This window comes from Rhea americana, unplaced genomic scaffold, assembly GCF_003343005.1.
Source record: "Rhea americana isolate MKP2758 unplaced genomic scaffold, rheAme1 scaffold_0, whole genome shotgun sequence".
In the NCBI taxonomy this organism is placed as follows: domain Eukaryota; kingdom Metazoa; phylum Chordata; class Aves; order Rheiformes; family Rheidae; genus Rhea; species Rhea americana.
In genome coordinates, this window is record NW_028185037.1 from 753,117 (window position 1) to 776,996 (window position 23,880).

Below are 23,880 nucleotides of genomic sequence, written 5' to 3' on the forward strand. Positions count from 1 at the left end.
GGAGCGAGCGCTGGTGCCGGGAGCCGCGGAGCGGTCCCGCCCGGCCTTGAAGCCCCGGTGCGTTTTGTGGCGCCGAGCTAGGGCAGAAAGCGGCGTAAGCAGTGCGCGTCTCCTTGCAGCAGAAAGGACCCTTCTGTTCTGCTGGGGAGAGGTGTTTGTGGGGGTGGGCGCCGCATACTTGCAATTGCAGAGCGGGGAGTAGTGGGAAGAGGCAAAAGCGAGGCTTCCCTTCCCGCAGTGTGTGCGTTTTCTTAAGTATTTAGAATAACCGTCCTTATTAATACGTATTTTGGGGGCCCTTAGGGTTTGAGTATTCCTCTTGGTACTCCCCAGGGCAAGAAAAAGGTTTTGTCTCTCAGTTTAGAGAATGATGTGAAGTTCAGAGAGAGATCGTATTTTATATATTTTTCACCTCTGGACCTGCCCCACTGCTGCTTCTTTCTAATGGAAGACTGAACGCTGACTGAACAGCCCAGGTAGAAGCTGGGGAGGAAGCGATGGGGCAGAGGGGCAGACCTACAGCATGATTTTGGACTGACAGCGTTGCGTGTCCTGAATACAGGAAATAGGAAAGACGCCAGTAAGAATTTAGGAGATGAAATGAGTATCTGAGAAGGAGTGGATGTTAAAAGCAGTACAGAGCTTGTGTTCTTGTGATATCAAAAGATTGAAAATGAAGCTTGAAGTTAGCCTGTCCTACAGTTTTCTTATGATCTAGGATTTGCACTAGTTTTATTACCAAACTTTGTGTGCTGCTATCCTAACTAATAGTGGAGAGGTGGAGCTACTTAAATCTTTAAATTCAGTCAGGAAGAACTAGAAAGCTGATGGGGAAAACTTCAAACTCTCTGGCATGTTTTTAAGCTTTCCAGGAAATAGGCTTCAAAAGCTGAAATTTGAATGTGATGAGAACTTCATATATTTGCTTCTTTAATGGGAGGGAAGATAAGAACTTGGCTTTTCGTGAGAAATTGGTGTATGCAGCCTGCACTGTGTATACCTTTCGTCTATTGACTTTTACAATTTTTGTAGTATTCCCAACTATTCTGCTAGGCTATGCACTTGTTCTGAGTATAGAAAGAATACAGATTATTTGGTGGGTGATAGGTGTATGTGTGTGTGGTTTTTTATTTATTTATTTTGTACCTGCTATCAGTACTATGGTGACTTGTGAGGGAAACACCATGTTTATTTGGCTGATGAGATTTTTAGATTTCTTTACTTACTGTGTCTTCTATCTACAGAATCAATTACTGAGAGGGACCKATATATGTCACGATCTATGTACCGAAAGATACTAATTTAGAGGTAGCAAGAGTTTCAAACGAACACTTCAAAGCTTCATGGATGTCTTAGAATCCTTAATTTCTTCTACAGGTATAGAACAGTTTTATTCCACCTTTGTCTGTGAAGGAACACACCACTGATACCAATGGGCTGCATCACAGAAATTTTATGTAAATGCTTGTAACTCTTTAAAACAGTCCTTCAGAAAATAGCAACAATGATGTCCAGTGATAGGTCAGGCTGTTGTAGATTCTTTTAAAATAGCAATAGTTAAGCAAGGGAAGTTATTGTTTTTGACGGTAATATACTGCAACAATTACAAAAGACCTGTAAGAATTCCTTTTCAGAATAATTTCATTTACTTTTTTTCATCAGAATGCCTTCTTCAAATTATTATAGTGAAGAATTTTTGCAACAACTGACATGAATTCTTTTCTTACATCTGAATTCCTAACTCTTTCAGGTGTGCTTCTCTCAGTCACTAGAAAAGATGTTCACTCTTGAACTGCAGTCAGAAGTTATTGAAAGCTGTTTTGGCTACAAAATTTGCCTCTAGATCTTCCTACAACTTTTTGGTTATGTTTGTATATATTAACATATTTGTATGTAGGGAAGTAGACTACATGCAAGGGAAAAGGAAAGTGGCTAGAGATGCAGTTCTGTCAAATCTTGCTCATCTGTATATCCTACCCACTGCCCTCAAATAAAAGGCTTCTTAACCGGCATGGAGTATATTGATCACAGTCCTTTCTTTAGACTGCAGCAATTTAACTTTCATTTAAATACTATTTTCTAAATTTGGTGGGAAGAAAAAACTTTCTTACTAAAATATGAATTGCCTGTGAAACAGGTGTGGTTCTTAGTGTGAATGGGCTTTTACTTGGTTATGTGGATGACAGTGGCCAGTTTCTCACTGAAAATGATGGGACGAAGGTGCGAGTTTGCTTAGGTTGAGAAAACGGAATGTAAATACACTACGTAATATAATCTCAAACTTACCTCTGTTTATGTGAATGGCATAAAACTGTATAAGCATCTCAAGGCCTCCATAGGCCACCTCTGTTTCTGATGATTACAGTGATTTCTCTTACTAGCTTCTCTTAGTATTTCAGTATAATTGACCTCAGCCATTCTTTTCTGAATGTTTTGACATGCTAATTCTGCAAAATCAGCTGTGCATATATCTGTGTTTCATGGAATAGGTGTTAATTTTTTTTTTAATGATTCATGACAGTGATTAATGGAGTTCTGTTCTTTAGCCCTACTTTATTTTTCTTTGCCAGCTTTCAGTTTTCTTTATGCCTCTCTTTAACACACTGCCAATTTACTTTGTACAGGCTGTACATAGTGTCATAACACTAAACTCTTGCTTCTTTTTTTCATATCTGAGGGAAAATTTTTCTGCTCTTTCAGTCCCAAATTCATATTTTTCTGATCTCTTATGCTAGAATCAGTAGTCTTGGGTATCTCTCACTGTTTCTAATTTTTTCTGTGTTTAGTTATATGCAGTTTTGGTGACATAATGATGTAAAGGATTCTGGTCAAGCTAAGTGTGAATGTTTTTGCTCATCAACTGGATTTTTATAACTAACTTCTTTCTGGTTGGCCTCCATGCTTGCAGGAACAGTTCTCCTGGAAAATTACTGAAACTGCTCATAATTGCTATGTAATGATTATGGGCAACCTTTCTAGAACCGTAACTATAAAAACAGGAAAGAAAGTCATTCTGTATTTATCTTCTACATTTCTCCTTTAGGCTTTCTCACCATTATATCTACAGGATTTGCACCCTGTAGCCAGAATAAAACTATTCCTGAACAGTTTCTGATTTTTTTTTTTTCTGTTTTATACTCTTCTGTCATGAGGACCCATGGAGGAGAGGAGTGCAAGGAGACTGTTACTCTGATTGCTGTGTGCCATTTGTCTCTACAGTTTTCATCTCATTTCTAGTGATGCCTTAGCAGATAGATATTCTGTTGGGTGTTCATACTATGGACTTCTTGTGTAGAACACAGTATTGCTTCCATTAAATACCTATTTTAAATCAGCAGCGATGCTTCTGAAATGTTGAACTCTGTGTGTCTTGTTTGTCTTGTATGCCTATAAAATGAGGCTACTAGGACATACACGCAGCTCCTCATTAAGAAGCTGAGTCTTAAATCTTAGATGTTTCTTTCTGGCTCCAATTCTAGTTGCTTAGTTTTTAACCAAGATAGTATGTTAATATCTCTGGTCCTTTTTTCTTGTGTTCTATTTAGTGGTTTACAGGCAATTATGACAGTCATCTTTCTCCTCCTTCCCTTCTCACTAAATTTTCTTAAATGYTTTTTTTATTACAACCATTTTAGGGTTTATCATATGCTATTTAGTTTAATGATTTCTAATTCTGAACGTCTAAAAGGATTCCTGGCCTTAAAATCATCTGTGTCTTTAGTAACTTTCTGCATGGTTCAAAGATCTGTGATGTTAATACTGTCACTTGAACACTGGAGTTCTTTCATGATCTGCCATCTGTGCTTCTCTAGGGTGCTTTTGAAGGAGCACGAAGTAGCATGAAGTACTTTGAACAATGTATTTGGAGATGAAGTTACTGAGGCTGGCATGTTGCATCCCCTCAATTGGTTTAATATTTGGCTGTCTTATTGTTCAGTGTTACTTGGCCTCATAAAATGTTTTCTAGAGTGGGAGAAATGTGAAAATAATTTTAAAACTACAGAGTGCTTATTTTTTTGGTCTCCAAGTTCTCTCTTAAGTACTCCAGGTAATACCTATTATTTGACAATAACGCTTGTTTTATTCAGTTCATGGCTGTTCAGTAGCACTTCCCTAGTACTTCGCAAGCAGCCCTAATGCCTTGGCATTAGGGAGCTGATGAAACCCTTTTGGTATTGAGCATATTCTGAAGTTTTATTTCAAGAAGCAAATCTGCTGAAAGGAATGTTTGAAAGTGAAATTTTGAAGACTTCTTCAAAATGGGCCTCAGATGGAAAACTTTCATTTTAGCAAACCTTGTTTTGTGTGCAAGTGGAAGTGTTTTCTTCTTACACTTCAGAGGAAGGCCCTTGTATGTTTCCTTTTTTTCCACCAGTTACTAAAAAGTTTAGTCTTTCCACAGGTTCTGTTGAAGAGATCATTTATTTAAGATTTTTTTTTTGAGGCATTGCTGGTAGCATAACATATTGTGTATGTTTTCTGTTGGTGGCAAACCAAGCACAAATGTAATTTTTCTTCTGTGAACATTACTTCTAGGGATGCAAGTAACCAGGTTAGGGGTGGGGAATAGATTTTTTTTTTTTTGAGGGGGGGGGTGGGGGAGAACAAAACAAAATAGACTAAGCATCTTAATGACTTGTTCCTTTTCTTAATACTTGCATTTTTATTTATGCCTCAATTTATATTCATTCAGTAATGAAATATGTGCTTCCCTGCAGGATTTTAGTTTCTGAGCAGGTCTTTCCTTTCACTTTGGGAACTTTTATTCCCCCCCCCCCCACTCCCACTTTAACCCATGTGCTTTCCAGCTACCTGTTTGTTCATTGTAGCGAACTTAAAGCTAATTTACATGTGCCTGCGCTCTTGAATAATTACTTTGAATTTTTATCTTTACTCAGATGGTTGGCAGTAACAAATCCTGTCTTTCCCTCACCCCAAATTGCTCAACCACAGCTATTTCATTTATCTTTTAGYTCTCTATATCACAAAACCACCTCATTCAATATGAAGAGGTCTGTCTTTTGAGTACTGTTCTTATAATGTTAGATTTGACAATCTGTTCTGTCCATGCCCCCTTCCCTTTCTATATTTTGCATTCTTTTCCAGGAAAGTGTCACAGGGTAACATGTTTTCCATAAGGTCTCGATGATACTCTGTACTTCAAAGTTTTCTTCTCCTCCATATGGAATACATTGTCTATATCTAGCACTACAGCACCAGCTATTCTTCAGGTCATCTTCTGCTTTAATAGTCCCCTAGGCTACCATGTAGAGTTAACTTGTCATTTCAGTCTTGTAGTAGAATTCCCTATAACTTTTGTAGTGAAGGATTTACATGTTGCAGCCACATGGCCTCACCGCATGTGTGTGGTTTTATTTTCCTGTGTTATGTTCAGTGTCAGTTTTATCAAAAGCTTGCAGCTGAGTTACTTTCATCTTAGATCTGTAAGGAACCTGCTAGCTGGGCAGAAGGGAAGGCTGGAGACCAGGAGAAAGACTAGGGCATGTTGYGAAGAACCAAGAATGGTGCTGAAAGTGAGCTGAAGATGCTGGAAGAGACGGCAGTGTGATATGCAGCTGTGAGAGAGTAAACTGGAGGAAAAATACTGCAGCGTTACATAATTAGAGATGCTGTGTTATAACTGTCCCTGCGTGTATTCACAAAGATGTCGCAGTGGACTGCTCCTACATCTCCTTAAAGAGTATTTGATTCTTGGAAATTCAGTGTTCTGGTGTCATTTGTGAGACTGAAATGCTACCATCTGCTTCATGAATCATCTTGACTCTGGGTTCTGCTTTTAACTTAATGCTAAACTTAAACTACACCATTCTCCTTATAAACCAGTTAAAAACTCTGAAGACTTTGAGTCCATTTAGGCAGTGTTCATTCTGTGCTAGCCATTTTAGTTTCCTTTAGTATCCAAGGTGTGCTGCAGAATAAGCTGTAAATTTTAGATATAATAGACATTTCATTTGCTTTAAAAGGAGCTTTTTAAACTTTTCTAGAAACTGGGTTATTTCATATAGGATTGGTTTATTCTTTCTTAGGAAGCCATGGAGTGCACTAGTCAGTAATGACCACGTGTTTGTGGTCATTACTTTGTGATGAAAGGTGTTCTTGCTTTACTGGGCGGTTTTCAAACCTCTGTGGTTTGCTTCTCTGTGTAATTTTCRCCTGTTTCACAGGCTTTCACAAGAGGCTGATCAGTGAATTGGTCCCATGCTACTCTGTATTGGGTGTACCTTAGTGGGAAGATTGTAGTGTCAAAATTGTCTTAACTTTCCTCATTTTGTACTTGATGATATTTCTTTAGTGCGTGATAATTAGACACCTTATTTTAATTGCAGTGTTTTCCTTGATAAGCTTTTTTGCCTTGTCCACTCAGTTATACATTTGCTTAAGTTCTTTTATTTATCTTCCTTCTTTAAAATAACTTTGTCTTTATCTTAGCAAACTGAAGAAGCTAAGCGAAGATAGCTTAACTAAGCAACCCGAAGAAGTCTTTGATGTTCTGGAGAAACTTGGGGAAGGGTAAGTGCAACTGTTTGAGAAGGGAACAGTATCTAAAGCGTATGTTGGAATGTTACGTTACAGAGGCAGTGTTTGTAAATGCCAGAGGAATGCCTGTCAATCTGTTCTAGACAAGCTTTAGTAATACAGCAAATGCCTGTATTGGTAGACTTCTGTGCTCCTCCAAAGYTGTTTGTGCATTCTTGTCATGTCTCTCACTGCTTATGACAGCAAAGGTGTGTATGCCTGTACTGAGGTTAGATACAGTACACCTGGACAAAGATTCATTATTCAGAGGTATTACTTTTCTGAAGTCCGAATAGAATTGAAATTCTTGCAAGTTGAACAACTACTCTCCCTCCCCACCCCCCAGCTTCTACATGAGCATGTGGCTTATGTGACATTTTAGARGTAATGCTTGCTAGAAAAGAGAAGCAAATTCTTTTGTAAAAATAACATTTTTAATTCCCTCTTTTATTTTCAGATCGTATGGTAGTGTGTTTAAAGCAATACACAAAGAATCTGGACAAGTTGTAGCAATTAAACAGGTGCCTGTGGAGTCAGATCTTCAAGAAATAATTAAAGAAATCTCTATAATGCAACAATGTGACAGGTAGGCATGGCAATTCAGCTCCCTTTCTAAGGATCTGTGTTAAAGTATATTTGCAATTGTAGTGTGTTGTGAATGTAACTGAAATTTAGAAGTGTTTGCAGCTGCATATATGGAAAACTAAAGCAATCTACAGTGAATGGTCTATTTAAAGCAACCTCTTTGAGCATTTAATCCTATCCTTCATTTGGACTGAAGGAAGTACAAATGAGGTACTTCACAGAAATTGTTGAAAGAATAAATAGTTCTATGTGCTTAGAATTCTCTACATTTTCATCACTTTATTTCCACTGCTAAGCCCAAAGATTAATGTTTCCTGTAAACATTCTAGGGCATGTRGATTCGAAGTTACCCATTTTGGAAGTTTGGTAAAGATACTTATAGCAMAAGACTAATGGTTAGCTGTTAACTTCCAAAATAGTATCCTATCAATAGTCAGTTTTCATAGAGGAGCACATCTGTTAATTAGTGAACAGTCTTAAAATGGTTCTGGAGAAGGGCTGTTATCTTGCACGTCATAAACAATATAGCTTATCTTGACTGGTATCTGCAAGGGTGCCGAAATAAAATAATTAATTACCTCTCCTCTGTAGAGTTGTGTTTTGTTTGTTTGTTTCTGTGTACCTCTTGATACCACTTTTTAAAGTCTTGGTTATAATTTCCCAAACACCTGTCAGGGTGAATTTTTATTCATATCTAATCAGTGCTGAAGGAGTCTGTTGCTTGCTGTTCAGGGAAAATTTCACACTCTGGTTAGAAGAAACTTCCTTTAAAATGTTGATTGTTTTAGTCATTAACTTGGYGAGTGTGTGTTATTGCAAGTGGTCTGATACTTTCTTAGTTGTGTTTGTCCTTTCCTGGTGTGTCAGTGTTGAACTTTTGTCATTAAATGGAAAATCTGCCCTTGTTTGACAATGAGYAGTACTCACCTCAGGTTTGAAGATAATTCTTTTAGTGCAGGCTGTATTTATTCAGATGTTACTGAATGTTTTGGAAAAGATGCAGCTATTCTCTGGTTGAAAATGAACATTGGGGTGTAGCTCTGCAGCATGTGCTTGCTTCTGTATTGTCTTCCTCAGTGCAAATACAATACTGTGCAGTGCTGATGGAAGGGAGGGACCTTACCCTTTTAGCACTTCTTTTTGACAGGTGGTGATTTCACAGATGTTGCATTAAAGCCTTGGGTTTATGGAGCATCTCCAGTAAAAGATGCTTCAATCTTAATACTTCTCCATGCTAGGTTCTCGAACTAGCTACAGTGATTGGGCTGAAGCCCTCCTGGGGAAAAAAGTAGATTCTAAGGCAAGCAGTTGCTATGGAAAAGGCTGATTCACATAGTTAGCTGGGATGAAGCTATAAGCAAATGTGACAATGTTATGATTGCCTTGTTTTGATTTGTAATAATATACAGTTTTTGCTGGGAATACTAACATAGTGTAAATCTGGTAGGAGATAGTCACAAAAATCAGTGGGATTAATAATTCTACTGAAAAGATTTATTCTACAGAATAAACTCCTCACTCCCTAGGAATTCCTAGGGGCAAGATCAATATGTAGTTTTGATTTGTTAGGTTTTAGTTCTCGACTTGTTAGGTAGGTGGGAATTGAACGTTGCTTTGGTGCTACCAGTAGCTCTTTCACAGTAGCAAACTATAGTTTGCAGTACCTGTGATATTGTGAAAAGGTACATTTGTTTCAGGTTTTGACCTGTCCTGCATAAGATAGCACTGTGTTGCAGGAAGAAACTATAGATCCTCTCTTTCTTGTAGCAGTTTTCTAACCAAAATCCCTGCTGCCAAAAGCCCCCATCTGAAAACACAGTCCCTTGCTCCAAAATGAAACTGTGTTCAATTCCACCCCCACAATGTAGATTTTCTGACCAGAGATCAGCATTGGAGATCTCAGGATCTTATTTGCTGCTCTGAAGGACTGATGCCAATCTGACTAAGCTCATTTGCTTAAGTTCCTGGAAAAAAACTGCTGCCTTTTATTTCCATAAACATAACATTTAATCACTATTTCGAAGGAAGATCCTTGTTACATCTTTACCACATCTGTTTGTGCCTCTTTGTTGTGAGTGCCTCAGAGGAAACATTATGTCAAGTGACATGTTGATGAATAGCAAAGCAACATGTTCTGTTTATGACAGTACTATAAATATATCTTCACATGAGACACTTCAGTATGGAAATGAATTTTCAGATCCAGAAATCTTGTTCTAACCGACACAAAATTCTGTTTTCAGATAGTAGCCTACATCTGCACTTGAAAGAAGTTCATGTATGCAAAAAAGGGAGAAATAGAGGAGACATGGGGGAGTGTGTGGGGGGGGATTTTTTTTTTCCTTTTTAGTTAGTACTGGGAGAGAGGAAACAGGTTTTTCAAGGTGCTGAGGGAAGAAGGAAGAAAAATAGTAGCTTCTCAAGGTGAGTTAAAATGGAGAGGTCTTAGGAAGAAGAAAACAAGCTTGTTAGGCAGGCAGCATGCTTCTCTTTTTGTCAGACGACTGAAGTTTGGGCAAAAGTATTTCTTTAAATATCACTGAAAGCTTATTATGTGTATAGTAGTGCCTTCATTATTTTATTAAGCAGTCGAACTTTATTGTTCTAACTAGGCTTGGTTAAACTAATTACAGTTTTAAAATGTATTTGATTACACTTGCTATCTGGCTGTGCTGTTGTCTGTCAAACTAATTTTTAACAGAACTTTTGTTGATAACTTCCCCCTGAAAATTCATCTATTTATTTTTTCCATCTAGTCCCTACGTTGTCAAGTATTATGGCAGCTATTTTAAGAACACAGACCTGTGGATTGTTATGGAATATTGTGGGGCTGGCTCTGTTTCAGACATTATTAGACTTCGCAATAAAACGGTGAGTTTTTTTTTTTTTACTTATAGCATTTAATAAAATTAAACTGTTACTTAAAACTAGAAGTGAGAATAAAAATCAGAGCAACCAGACAAGATTTTGGCTGTTCCTGAAGAAGTGTTTTCACCTCTGTTCCTCAGGAAACAAGCTTATGTGTTTGCTCTGGCTATCTGTTTTATCCATTCTTCCATAGAGTGATCACTGACAGTAGAAAATGTGTCTTGAAAGATGAAGTTCTTGCAAGTTTCATGAAAATTACTGCCTTGTAAAAGAAAAGACSTGTGTGGCTTCTTCTCCCTACCCTTCTCACTCCCTAGTCTGTGAGCAGGTGTTTTAGTACATACATGGCTTGAAAATAGCCACAGAATTGTCTCTCCCCCACTTGGTAATTAGGKAGTGTAAGTAAGTAGTGTTACTCAAGGAATGAGAAGGGAAAGGAATGCCATTTGGGGAATGTGGGAAAGAATTCAGAGGGAAGTTGTAAGGAGGAGTCACAATGACGTTATGACAGAAGTGATGTAGAGGAGGATGCAGTCTGGCAGGAAAAGGCTTTATTAGCTCTAATTATGAAAGAGTTTCTTTGATTTTTTTTTTTTTTTTTTGGTAGATGCTGAATATTCTTTAAATGCTTTGATGTTTTCTTTCCAGTAGTGGGCAGTAACATAAGGAATGTATTTTAGTAGTAAGTGTTGTAAGATGACTCTATACTTGCTAGCTTTTTTACATTTTTGTAAAGGCACTTTAAATATACTCTGAAATGTTCTTTGTAATGTTCTTTGTACCACTTGTGGGAGCAGAGAGAGGAAATAAAGTGTTGAGGCTTAAGAGGGAAAAAAGAGGTAAGTGAAGACGGAGTTGGATTTATTAGGAAGTGAGTAGTGCCCAGAATAGAGGGAATCTCTCTGGTAAGGATGATATTCAATTTAAATTAAAATGTGTCAGGACTGCTGTGTTGTTGAACTGAAGACTGTAGAAAAGCCAAAAAATTATAGGAGAGTACACTGCTGGAGTTTTTACATCATTTAGTAATGATACTTATGGCTATATATTATCCAGAGGGTAGGATAATAATCAGTAGCTCAAATGGGAAATGATGCAAACTAGTCTAGAACTAGTAAAGTTCTATTTAAACCAAGATACAGGAAAAATAAGCAAAAAAAGTGTATGGATGTCTATCGAAAAAGCTAGAATTCTTTATTAAAAAGTGTTTGTGTATGTATATGTACACACACATGTATATGTGCATGCATGTGTATGTCTATATAGATTGAAAAAAATCAGGCAATCCATTTTCCTAGATATTTTAGCATCTCTATCATGTCAATATTCTAGAGACTCAACAGAAAGATGATATTTAAAGAGTCTTGGAACAAAGGTATACCAATGATTGGAGAAATTAACTTTTTTTTYCTGCCTGTTCCTGTTTCATATGGTAAAAACTGATAGCAGAAACTTTACTCTGAATATAGAGTTGATAGATACATGGATAAATGTAATGAGGGAAAGTCAACRTACCCTTTTTGTAAGGGGAAGTCATGCCATACGTACCTGGTAGAGTGCCTTTTAAAGGAGTTGTTGGCCATGTGAGTAACTCTGGTGTAGATGTATTCTAACGTTGAAAAATTTATTTTTTTTCTTTTTCTTTCTTTCTTTCTTTCTTTCTTTCTTTCTTTCTTTTTGGACAGCCTTTCACACCAGAGACTCTTGAAGAAATATGGTTGCAACAATGGAGTAAATGGGAAGTCCTCTCATAATTTAAGTGGTTTATAGCTATAGAAAGAAAGAAGGGGTTAGAATAAATTGTTGGTTTGGGAACCCTACATGGGTCTGTGCTATCCTCTCCAGGAAACAATAGAACTGCTGATGAGAGTTATTACTAGTAGTAAAATCAAGTGAAGACTTGCAGAAGGACTTTGTGATACTGAGCCTCTGACTGAGGGGAAAAAAAAATGTGGGTGAACATGAAGGGATGCATTTGGCTTGGGGTGAGGAGGTGAATCTTTAGACACAGGTTCCTGAGTCCTTCAGCCTACTATTTAGCAATAATTAAATAAGTAGAGGGGGAGCTAAAGATGCCGACGATGTAACACAGTTACAGAAGTTAGAGGAAAGGTTGTGAGTATGACCATAGAACACTTTCCTATAAGGAGGTACTAAATAAATCAGACCTCTGTGTGGAAAAGAGGTACCCAGAGGGCAAAATAATGAAGGCTTAGAAAATTTTAAGTGGCACAAAGAAAGTGAATAAGACTTGGTAATAAAACAAGGGAGCACTTTAGTAGAATTGAAGCAGTATTTTTTCGTTTTTTYTCCACCTGTGGTGATGAGGTCCACCATATAGGATAGGATAGCTGTTAAGTTTGATTTCAAAAGGCAATTGGACAAGATCATGGAAGAAATAGTGAGGGCYGATGAACACAAGTATTGAATACTTAGCTCAGGAAATCTGCATATTTCAGATTGCTGGGTAGGTAAAGCAGACAAGTATCACTTTACTTGCCATGTTCTTATATTCTTCCCTAGGTACCTACTGTAGGCCCCTGCTGAAGACAGACTGCTGGGCTAGATAGACCTTTTATTCTGGCTTATGACAGGTTATATTCTAGTGGATAAATAAAAAAGGAAAGCAAACGCCTCTACTTTTCACTTGTCATGTATACAATTTGGAGGATTTGGGCAGTTCTTCTGTACCACCAAAACTGTACTGGTCCTTATTTTGATGTCTCCTGGCCTCATACGAAATATTAAGAGAAATTCTGAAAGTTGAATATTATTTCATAGATACTGATTGCCATTCAGCCTCCTTTTGTTGTCTTCTCTGTAAATATGGAAGCTATTTGGTGTTCTGTTTGCATAAGATGGTTTGGACAGACAATTGCTATTATACTTATGCATTGTATTTAAACACAAAAATTTAGCTTCAAATTGTGCATGTCTTTACAAAGTTTGTGTGGTGAGTTTGTGGAAAATATTTTCAGGTCACAAGAACAGACGAATTATAGTGGTTCAAAGTCTTCCATGGAAAGTATGTGTAGTATACTGGTTGTCTGCATCAGTCATTGTGTCTCCATCAATATCTCCTTCCTCATCTAAAGAAGAATAAGAATTTGACTTGTGCTATGCGAGTATGCTTGAAAGTGTCTATTCTTATACACACTAAACTTGAAAAAAAAWTGCTATTTTATTTCTAGTAAGTGAAACAAAAGTATTATATCTAATTTGCTACCTTATTTTAAGAAAGTGGCCTTTMWKAAAGGCCACTTAATTTATAGTCTTATATATAAATAAGGCCACTTAAATTTTAGTCTCTTCTTTTCAGTCCTGCTTGTCCCCCTGGCAAATCATTTTGGGGTTCTGAAAGAGCTCTAATTAGTTTAATTAACCTACATACAATGTAATTACACTTCCATTAAAAGCAATTTTAACTGTTTATATTTTAAGTTTACTGAAATAACTAATTTTTACCATGTAAACTAAAGCTAGTGCACTTGCAATTTGTGGCTGCCATAATTTATAAGACTGAAATTACTATGTTTTGCRACATACTATGTTTTGTTTATGTATTGCGACTGATGAACAAGAAAACTTACATTCTTGATTTTTTTTTTTCCTTTTTTTGCGGAACAGTGACTTGATTACTGTGACTATTGTGTGATGGAAAATGTCTGACAATATGTTCCTGGAATGAGACTATTCAGAGTATTCAGTGTTTTACCTTAAATAGTTTGTTTGTGAAAACAATAAATGGCTCCACTATGGAGGGGCCCCGTCCTTACTTTGTCAGGATGTGTATTCAGTAGCCCCAAACATTCACAGCAATTTTCCTGAGTTGTCCTGAGTTGTAAATGAAGACTGGATGGGCAAAAGAAAAGGTTTATTTCCTGTTCTCTTATCTCTAAGTAGAAGAAGCTGAGGAATCTCAGAATCACAGAATGGCTGAGGTTTGAAGGGACATCTGGAGATCATCTGGTCCAAGCCCCCTGCTCAAGAAGGGTCACCTAGAGAATGTTGCCTAGGACTCTGTCCAAATGACTTTTAAATATCTTCCAAGGAAGGAGACTGCACAACCTCTCTGGAGAATCTATTCCAATGCTTTGTTACCCTTGCAGTAAAGAAAGAAAGTGTGKTTTTTTTGTTGTTTGTTTTTGTTTCTCTCCCCCCTCATATTCAGATGRAACTTCCTGTATTTCAATTTGTACCCGTTACCTCTTGGCCTATTGCTGGGCACCACTGAAAAGAGTATGACACCATCCTCTTTATATACCCTCCCTTCAGATATTTATATACATTAATAGGATCCCTCCTCAGTCTTCTCCAGGCTGAAGAGTCTTAGCTCGCTCTGTCTTTGCTCATGTGAGAGATACCTCAGTCCCTTCGTCATCTTAGTAGCCCTTCACTGGGTCGCTCCAGTAGCTCCATTTCTCTTTTGTATTGAGGAGCGCAGCATTTGACACAGTACTCCAGATGTGCCAGATGCAGCCTCGCCAGGGCTGAGTAGAAGAGGATCACCTCCCTCTACCTACTGGTTTACTGTAATGTGGCAAAAAAGGGGGAAGCAGAATCCAGATTTAAGGCAGTTTCTAATGACTGTTGGTAGCTTATTCACGTTAAAAAGTTTCTGCCTTGGTAGGAGCAGATTCTTGCTGAAGAGGTCAAAGCCACAACTTGAAGTTCAGTCGACCCCTCCAGTTCTGCTCCAGAGTTCTCTAGCACGCCCAGCAGATTCAGCAATGCTGAAGGAGGTTTGTGATGCTGTCTGCTAGCTTGTCTTCAGGTGTGGTGCTTACCAGTCCGAGTCAGTAAAGCTATATATCTAGTTTTGTCTGTTTTTTCTCCTCCACCCCCCTCCTCCCCCACCTGATTTTGGGTGTGCTTATATCTTACACAATCAGACTCAAGGTAGCTGCCAAAAAGGGCAGTTAACCTGGCTCGTGTGTTCCTACCTCCTCCATGCCTCAGACCAGGTGATTATGTGGCTTCAAGGAAAGCTTGTATAAGCTTACTGATACGATTTTATTTAATTAATCTATTTATTGAAATTGCTTCCCCTCTAGATTATTAAGGGCTTTTGGTTTGTCTGTAACCTCCCCATTTCCCCCCCCCCCCATTCTTAGTGAGGTAACTTGAGTCATATTGTAGCAAGTAGTGGGTAGATCTGATGCAAGAGGCATTAGGAATGAGTGAGCAGTGGAGAAGGGGAAGGAAAAGAAGGAATGAGACTGACTTTCAGTGGCAGCCTACAATGGAATGAGATAAATATAATTTGAAGCTATACCTTAAGTTTTGTGGCCTGCTGTTAACATTTCAGGGAATATTGGCACATCAGCCTCTTTACTGATAACCAAGGATACAGTTGCTCATCAACTGATAGCAATCAGCTGAGTGATTCTAATCCCATCTCTTTCATGGATCAAGCTCTGTCAGCTGTAGCCTGCTGTAGAGCTGTGCTTGGCTGTGGGTTGTGAGTTGAAACCTGCTTGTTCAGGAYGGTGTTGTAACTAGCAAGTGTAGCAGTGTACTGCTATATAGATGGCATGCTATTGGATCCAGAGGTCTTGTATCTTGTATCTAAGCGGTGATTTCCTTATGTACCAATTTATTAATTTTTTTGCACATTGCCTCACATACTGTTTTCAACTATGCATYTGTTTTATTTTCTTAGCTAATTACTTTTTTTTCATGCTTTTAAGTGCCAGCAATTCAAATGCACAGTGTATCTATGTCTTTAAATGCTGTATTTGAACGCCTGATTGCACTTTGCCTATAAAATGCCACAGGGGTCCGGGGCACATCTTTGTTACCTCTTTGGGTTAAAGACATTTTGCTCACGAGACTGTTATTTTGCAGTTTTAAGTAATCATACTTCTTGGAATTTTTTAATTTTCCAGTTAAAATAATTTAAATCTGTAGGCCTTTGCAGCACTAAAACATGTATGACTTGTAGCTGCRAATAGGATAAGAAGCCTAAAATCTGTTATGTTTTTCAGTTTAACTGGTATCTATTGTAGATAGAACAACTTCCCTTCCTAATCCCACATGGATTTATTTATAGCCAGCCAGGCCTTTATGCAAGATCAAAGTTCTTTGTGTCCTGGTTAACTTGTTCTACTGATATTGGTGGTCAGAAGTTAGGACAGTGGGCAAGTCCAACTGGGATCTGCTGCTGAGCATGTTCCGTTGCTAGGCCTTGTAGGAGATGAATAGGATCAATAAACTAGTCAGCTGTGCAGGTGTTCCAGGGAGGTCCAAGACTTTTCAGGTACTTCTCTGCAGAGCCATACTGAGGAGACATCCAGGCTGAGAAGGCAGGATAGGCTGTGTGTGACTAGAGAAATGAAAAATGTACTTATGTATCCTCCCTCCTTCCTTTCTTGCTATTCTTTTCCCCCTCTTTCTAGCCTAACTTAAACCCTGTTTCCCTTACCACGCTTACCCAGACTGCATTTGTTTGGTAAAAGAAACAGGAGTGGTATATTTCCTGTTCTTCAATTCCTATCAAAAAAAAAAAAAAAAAAAAAAAAAAAAAACTCTTTTGCCAATGTCCTGTGTTTCCTTCTCTTCTCCTTTCCAACTGCTTGTCTATTGTTTTCTCTTCTGATCAATCCCATGCCTTCCTAGCATGCTAAAGTCCCAAGATGCAGCTTTATACCAATTACGCTTGCTTACTGCCATTCTTATTGCCATGTATCTGTCAAAATGGATTTTTCCTTTACCTGTTGCGTCTTAGGCTCCTTCCCTTGATTATGTACTGTGTCTCCTTCCTATGTTTCTTCCAGCTAAGCTCCTGTCATTTTTCACCTTTTTGCCATGTCACTCTTCTCTTTGTCATTCACTCCTCTCTTGCTGTCAAGACTCAGGCAGAGCAGTGCCTGCTGTCCAGTAGCACTGCAACATGGTCATTAGCAGAGAAGAGCTGAAGTGCAGCAGCCTTTTGCAGTCAATGCATCTTTGATCTTGAAGGCAAATAATGTAGAGTCTTCAGTGGCTTTCTGAAAACATAAGTTTTCTGATGGTTGAGGGAGAAGGTTGTTGTTATCCCTTAACTTGTCCCTTAGCTGGCAGTTGAATGTGGCCTATGATCTGCTAGCTGCAGAGCACTGTCTTAGTTGGTGAATGCTGCGACAGAAGTTGGACTCATTTTATAAAAAGAATAAAACTCCTTTGTGATGTTATTGTTGCTGAAGTTGGTAAACAAATTAATAATATCAGAAGATGATTAGTATAAAAATAAGTCTAAACCTTTGCAGAGTAACAGGAAAATTTTGCTTGGTTACCTACCTATGAGGTATATTGAGCTGGASTGCTCAGTCTGCTTTGAGCCTGGATAGTGAAGCTCCATGGAACAAGGAAAGGGCAATCCTTGACTATAGGCACTGAGCTGGGATGGAGAAGTGTTCTGTATTGCAGTGTTTTTCCTGGATTTTTGTATAGTYTATACCTTAATTTTACTGTTCTACTTCAAACTATGTATGCACTTCAGGGAACTGGACTTTGCTCTTACTCTTTGTTTTCCCTTCCCTCCCAGGTGCCCTAAATCTCATGTTTTCTATCCTTGTTTTCCAGAGAGATGGCTTGAAAAGGATGATCACCAGGATGACTTAAATACTAATCTGTAGGCTTTCTTCTGGGAGGTAGAAAATAAATGTGTTTGAATTCCCTCTGAATGAGAAGGGCTTAGACTTCCTGCTATGATTTATCTGCCATGACCATATACTGGTTGTTTGATGTCCATGATGGAGTCTTTATATAGCTCTTCCTTCTGTCTGTGGGGAGAGAAGAAAAGAGGTCRATCCCAAATGTCCTGGTCCATTCCTTGCCTAGCCTTACAAACCAGGGTAGTCTATACTAGTTTCTGCAATGCAACGTACAGCTTATTTAGATTTTCTACCAGAGTAGTCAGGGTGGATGTTTGTCCAGTAAAATCGTTGTTATGGCTCAGAACAATTGGTTGCTACATAAATGCTGAGTGGTACTACCTCAAAATTTAAGGATTATTTTTGCTCAGCTCTTCAGAGTAGTAATGTAGATTCCCTCAGAAACTGTGTGGTTGGAATCTGTGAGTCACCTCCTGAATCTGAATCTCAAACTGATAGAGCTTTCTTCAACCYTGCAATAAAACTGTATCAACCTGTTTGGAAATTAGCTTATGGTAGAACATCATTTTTTGTCTAAGGAAAAGAACTGTTTGTGTACTAGAAGTGAAATGGATATGATCTGTTGGTTAGATGACATCAGATGATAGCAAGCTGGAGCTATGCTATTATACAGTGGTAAAAAGCAAATTAATATATTATGTGCAAATAAGGCTCCAAAATAGAGCATTCAGAAGTTGGGAAGCTTCTGAATTAAGATTCACTATGCAATTCTGATTCATCCTCTGGGACATGTGCAGCATGAAATACTCTTTGTCATCTTATCCCCCCTTTTCTGCAGGACTCAATGTGAAGAATGGATCCTACTCACTCAGTGAATAAGCACTATGCACTGTCAAAAATACTATATAATTTGGGTGTTCAGGAGTTGCTCTAAAGATAATTTTTCCGTAGATTTTTATATTGCATTATTAATTGTAATGTCTGATTAATAATAATTTATTTTCATAGAAAGTTGAAGACCATATGAGCATCTGCAGGTCAGTTCTAAGGAGAAYTAGCTTCCTGGAAGGTTCCTGTAGTTTCCCACCTGGATTACTCTAGGTAGATACTTAAGATATTAGAGAGCTGTTTTTTGGACTGTCTTAAAGTTATTGGCAGCCRGATAATGGTAAAATATTTAGCATYATGTAGTTTATGGGTTGTCTTTTTAAAAAATATGCTTATTGTAGGAAAGTTGACAACATACWACTTCAATTCTAATGGATGTATTTGCTGGGTTTCATGAGATTTACTTTTGTTACTGATTTCATTCTGCAATCTGGTCACTGTTGAAAACTGAGAAGGGCTTCTATATGTTCAGCGGGGAACAAGGAGACAGAATCTTTGCAGACTTTTTTTATTTTTCTTTCCTCTCCTGAATGTACAGAGTATCTACTTGCATATTCAGTGGCTTCTACCCCCCAAATTTTGGGGGAATTTCAAGAGAATAGCAGAAGTTGCACTTGTGATTCATATCTTTTAATAGGAGCTGCTATAGATTTTTCTCAAAGATTGCTAGAATTACATAACATAAGCATAACCTTTTTTCCCTCTTGTATATAGTTTTAAGGTATTGTCAGCSTTATGTTGCTGAAACAGTAACACACAGGATGACAATGATTGGAATACATTAGTACAGATAAATTCTAAGGTAGCTGTTTAAACAAATGTTTAATATGGATAATTATGTGTGGACATCCCAAGCACAATGAATATCACAAAACACTCCGAGCCCTATTCCTGTAATACTAAAAGATGGAAGTCTAACCTTATCCTCTTCCCTCAATGCATTTCTCCTCAAAAAAAATTTGTTTAAAAARTTGTTACAGATCTAAAACCATCAGATGAGTTGCTAATGTCTCTTTCAATTTTTCAGTTTAAGGCAATCTCTCACCATATAAAATTCTGATTTAGACAATAAAAATTGTCTTAATCCTAAGGAATTAAAACCAGAATCATTAGGGTTAGAGCAGTGTATCCTTCTTCCATGTGTTTTTTCTTTTAAAGTAAAAGAATCTTTATTTAAAGTTGAGATGATTTTTTAATGCTGTATATTATTGTTGTGAAGAAAGGGGGGAAATGTAGGAAAACTGTGGGTAAAGCGAAGGTTCCTCTGTTKAAACTGAATGTTTATTTTGGAGGTGGTGAGGGAGGAGATGAATGGCTTGTTGCCACTGTTTGAAATGGAATAATTTAGCTTGGAAGAGACCTCTGGAAGTCATCTAATCCACTTTCCTGCTCCAAGGAAGGCTAACTTTGAAGTTTAGTCAGGTTGATCAGGACTTTTTCCAGCTGAATTTTCGAAATATCTGCAAAGGTCTTTCTGGGCAATAGTCTTTCTGGGCAGCTTTCCAGCACTTATTCACTTTCACTGTATGTTTCTTTTTTTCCTTGTATCTAACTGGAATTTCCCTTGCTACAATTTGTGACTGTTTCCTCTTCTCCTTTTTCTGGGCAATTCCAAGAAGTGTCTACTTTGTTTTGTTTTGTTTTGTTTTGTTTTATTTCTAAATGTGTTCTCCATTTAGGTGGTTGAAGGCTGCATCTACATCTCCCCTGTTCTCCAGACAAGACAACCCTGCTCCCTCAGCTTCTTGATCTGTGTCATTTGCTCTAGGCCCTAGCCAGCTTACTGCCACACTGCAGGACTTTCTCCAGTTCGTCAATATTTCTTTTACAATAGTCYATAGCTGGGCACTACAATTTGTCTGGATTTGTCTTCACAAGCACTAATTAAAGGAGAGTATTTACTTGACTTGCTAACAGAGCTTTCCTAATGAATGCCAAGCTTACTAATATGGCAAGCCTTCACTGTTGCAAGTGTAATGCTGACTCATCATGTCTCCAAGCTGTCATCAGCTTGTCTCCTTTGCTGAAGTGATGCTACCTAGCTGATTGATCCCCTGCTGATACTGTTGTATGGGGTTATTCTGCCCCAGCTGCTGGACTTTGCCTCTGTTAAACTTAATGAATTTCGCTGTGTGCCTTAAATCCTCCAGCCTGCTGAGGTCTTGAGTGGCAGCTGCGCCTTTTGGTATGTTGACACCTCCCCACAATGTGGTGTCGTCCACAAACTTGAGTGCATTCTAGCTCATTGTGCAGGTTGTTGATGAAGATGTTAGAGCACTGGATTGCTGCAATATTGGCCCCAGTATCAAGGCTTGAAGAATACCACTCATACCTGGCTCTTGGTTTGACTTTGAACCACCACTGAGCCCAGCAGTACAGTCAGTTACTCCTTCTCATCTTGTAGCCTACCCATCTGCTCCRTGACTCCCCAGTTTGGCTACAAAGATACAGGAGACTACTGACAGCCTTGCGAAGGGAAAGGTAGACAACATCCATAGCTTTCAATATACTCACAAAAAAAAAAGGTCAAATTAATTATGCATGATTTCCCCTGGGTAAACTTGTGCTGGCTGTTTCTAATCACCTTGTTACCCTTTGTGTAATGGCTTCTGTGATGATTTGTTCTGTAATATTCYGGGGACTGAGGATAACCTGGCCAGCCTGTGATTTCTTGCCCTTTTTGAAGAGGATGTTGTAAGGGAGCTTCCCTGATTGCTGTGACTTTTTAAAGATGATGGAGAGCAGGCTTGGGTTGGCATTAGCCAGCTCCTCAAACTTTGGATGCATCCTGTCTGTTCCCGTGGACTGGTACTTGTCTAGTTTACTTGAGCAATTCCTAACTCGTTCTRCTTTGCTACTAGGCACAGAGGTCTGGGAGGTTTGAGGGACCTTACGAAAGAGTGAGGCAGAGAAGATRTTGAGGAGTTTGTGTCTGTTAATAGGTCGATCACCTTGTTTTGCAGCAGGCCAAAATTTTTCTTGACCTTTTTTGCTGCATATATGCTGGTAGAGCCCTTCCTGTTATCCTCCATATTGTTATCCAGTTTCAAATCCAGCCCAGCTTTGGCCTTTCTAGTTCCTGAGTACTCAGACAATACTTCTTTAGTAGTCTGTCCCTGCTTCTGTTTGTTATAAACTACCTTTCTTGTACTCAAGCTCAGTCAGAAGTTCCCTGTTCATTCAAGAAGGCCTCCTGCTGTGCTTGCTCACATTTTTGGATATTGGGATGTGCTATGAGGAGGCTGCCCTTGATGAACCAGCTCTCCAAGGCTCCATTGCCCTTCAGGGCAGTGTGCCCTGGCATCCTGCCTACTTAGTTCCTGGAACAAACTCAAATTTGCTATTTGGAAATCTGGTTCTGTTACTTGCCTCTGTMACTTCCCTCAGCATCTTAGGCTCTACCATCTCATGGTCACTACCAAGGCTGCCATTGAYTGTCACATTCCTGATGAGTTCTTCCTTATTCATGAGTAACAGATCCAGCAGAACACCTCCTCTAGCTGGCCTCTAGCCTGCAGCAAAAATTTTTACTAGCTCACTCCTGGATTTCTTGTGCCATGCTATGTCTGCCCTTCTAGCAGAGGGATRACTGAGTAACTGAATAACTGAGATAACAGCCTCCCCCATGGCTCTCATGGAGTTCAGTTATCAGGGGGGTTTTTCTAGTTGTTGAGAAATGAATGCTTCGTCCCCTGTCTTTTTGATWGGGTGGTGTGTAGCCACGATGACTTCCCCCTTTTGGGCTACCCTTCTGATCCTGACCTATCTCAACAAGCCTGTTAACTGTTCCATAGCAGAGCTGTGTGCATCCAGACTGCTTGTTTGTGTACAGCCCAGCCCTCCACTACCATTTGCTTGTTGGCAAAAATATACTTCCCCTCCTTTGTCAGTGGACCCTGCTTTTCCCCAACAGCCCTCATTCCTTTAAGGATCCTGTGGTCATGTTCTGCTGGTGACAGAAGGCATACTGCAAGATGTTGATCCACAGATGCCTCTGCTTTTGCGTGAGGCTTTCCTCTTGACWGGCATGATGAAACTCACTGTTACTTGGACCATTCTTCTTTTCATGCTGATTACTTGAGGTCTCCCTTGGTATTGTTGGGGCCAACGTGGATGAGCAGCAAAAGTTCACCTGCTGTGAACAGTTACCTAGTTTGTGAGCCAAGTGATCTAATTGCCCATATGTTTTAGATCACTGTATATCTTTTGAATAATCTGTGAATAGGATTTCTATTGAGATTTTTGACCTTAATCACAATACTTGGTCAGAAAATGAMTTTGAAGAAACAAATTAACTATATTGATGCTGATTGCAGTTGTGTGCAGACATGACAAATGCATGACTTCGTGCTACTGAATTGTAGTTAAAAACTTTTTTTGTGTTATCTGCATGTAGTACAGGATTGAAGAGGCTCTGTGTTGTTCTGCACTAGTTCTGAGTTTGTGGTCACATTTGGTTAGAGAACTTTTTTTTTTTTGAACTAAAACTTGTTAATGATAAGTARGGTCTAAGGAGTCTTATTTCCATATTCTGTTCAGATCTAATCTAATCTAATTGGCTAATTAGTGCCAAGTAATGTTGAGATACCTGTGATTTCCTGAAATAGTTTTTTATAGGAGCCACTAGATGTGAATTATATAATTTACCGTTGCTTATAGGCTAGGCTCATTTTCAAACTGCAGGTAAAAGACTGGTTCACTAGTGCTATATTGTCCAGTATGAAAATGCTAAGTTAAAGGATGAGGAAACAGGGTCTGCATATTATATGWAAGAAACATTACAAAATTTTTCTTATGGAGATTATGTAGTCAAAACTCGAATCTGAAAAAATACCAGCACCATTCAACATCTGTGCAGCCCTGTTCTTGTGAATTATTGTTGTGCTTACTATTGCTTATTTTTCATGTAAATTTTGTGTGCGGRGTGACTTATGTTCAATAAGAAGAATGATGATATTTCCTGCTTCACTGCCTTCATTATATACTGTGTGATCCTATGCCTCATTTATTATACTTCAGTAAAATTGGTAATTCCTCTATGGTAATGAGTACTTATTCCTCCCATTACCATAATATTGAAGTGTCCCTTTAGTTTTAGTATAGGAAATACCCTTAGCATAAGAGTATTGACTCCTGAAAATCTAATAACAAACCTTCTTCAAATAACTAACTTAAATGTTACAATTTTGTGTCTCATTCAAGACATACAGGCTGTGATTTTGTTTGAGGAGCACTGTCTTCACTTGGAGTGTGCAAAACTGCTTAAAAATGAAGCCTCAAAGGTAATTGCTCTGAAAGTGAAGCTCAAGTAATTGTTGGCTTCAGGAAGGTGTAGTCTCACTGAAGTTAATAGCAGATAGAGTGGGATCCGGAATCTAGCCTTGACCTCAGGCTAGAGCTGTAACCA

At 38.5% G+C, this 23,880-nt stretch overlaps 1 protein-coding gene across 1 annotated transcript in view; it reads left to right on the forward strand.

Moving 5' to 3' along the window:
* Window positions 1-23,880, forward strand: part of STK3 (serine/threonine kinase 3) — a 154,708-nt gene that overhangs the window by 12,131 nt on the left and 118,697 nt on the right. Inside the window, exons 2-5 of the mRNA XM_085298254.1 lie at window positions 5-57; window positions 6,451-6,531; window positions 6,995-7,123; window positions 9,879-9,993. Of these exons, the coding sequence (XP_085154380.1) occupies window positions 5-57; window positions 6,451-6,531; window positions 6,995-7,123; window positions 9,879-9,993 (378 nt within the window). The remainder of the gene's footprint in view (window positions 1-4; window positions 58-6,450; window positions 6,532-6,994; window positions 7,124-9,878; window positions 9,994-23,880) is intronic.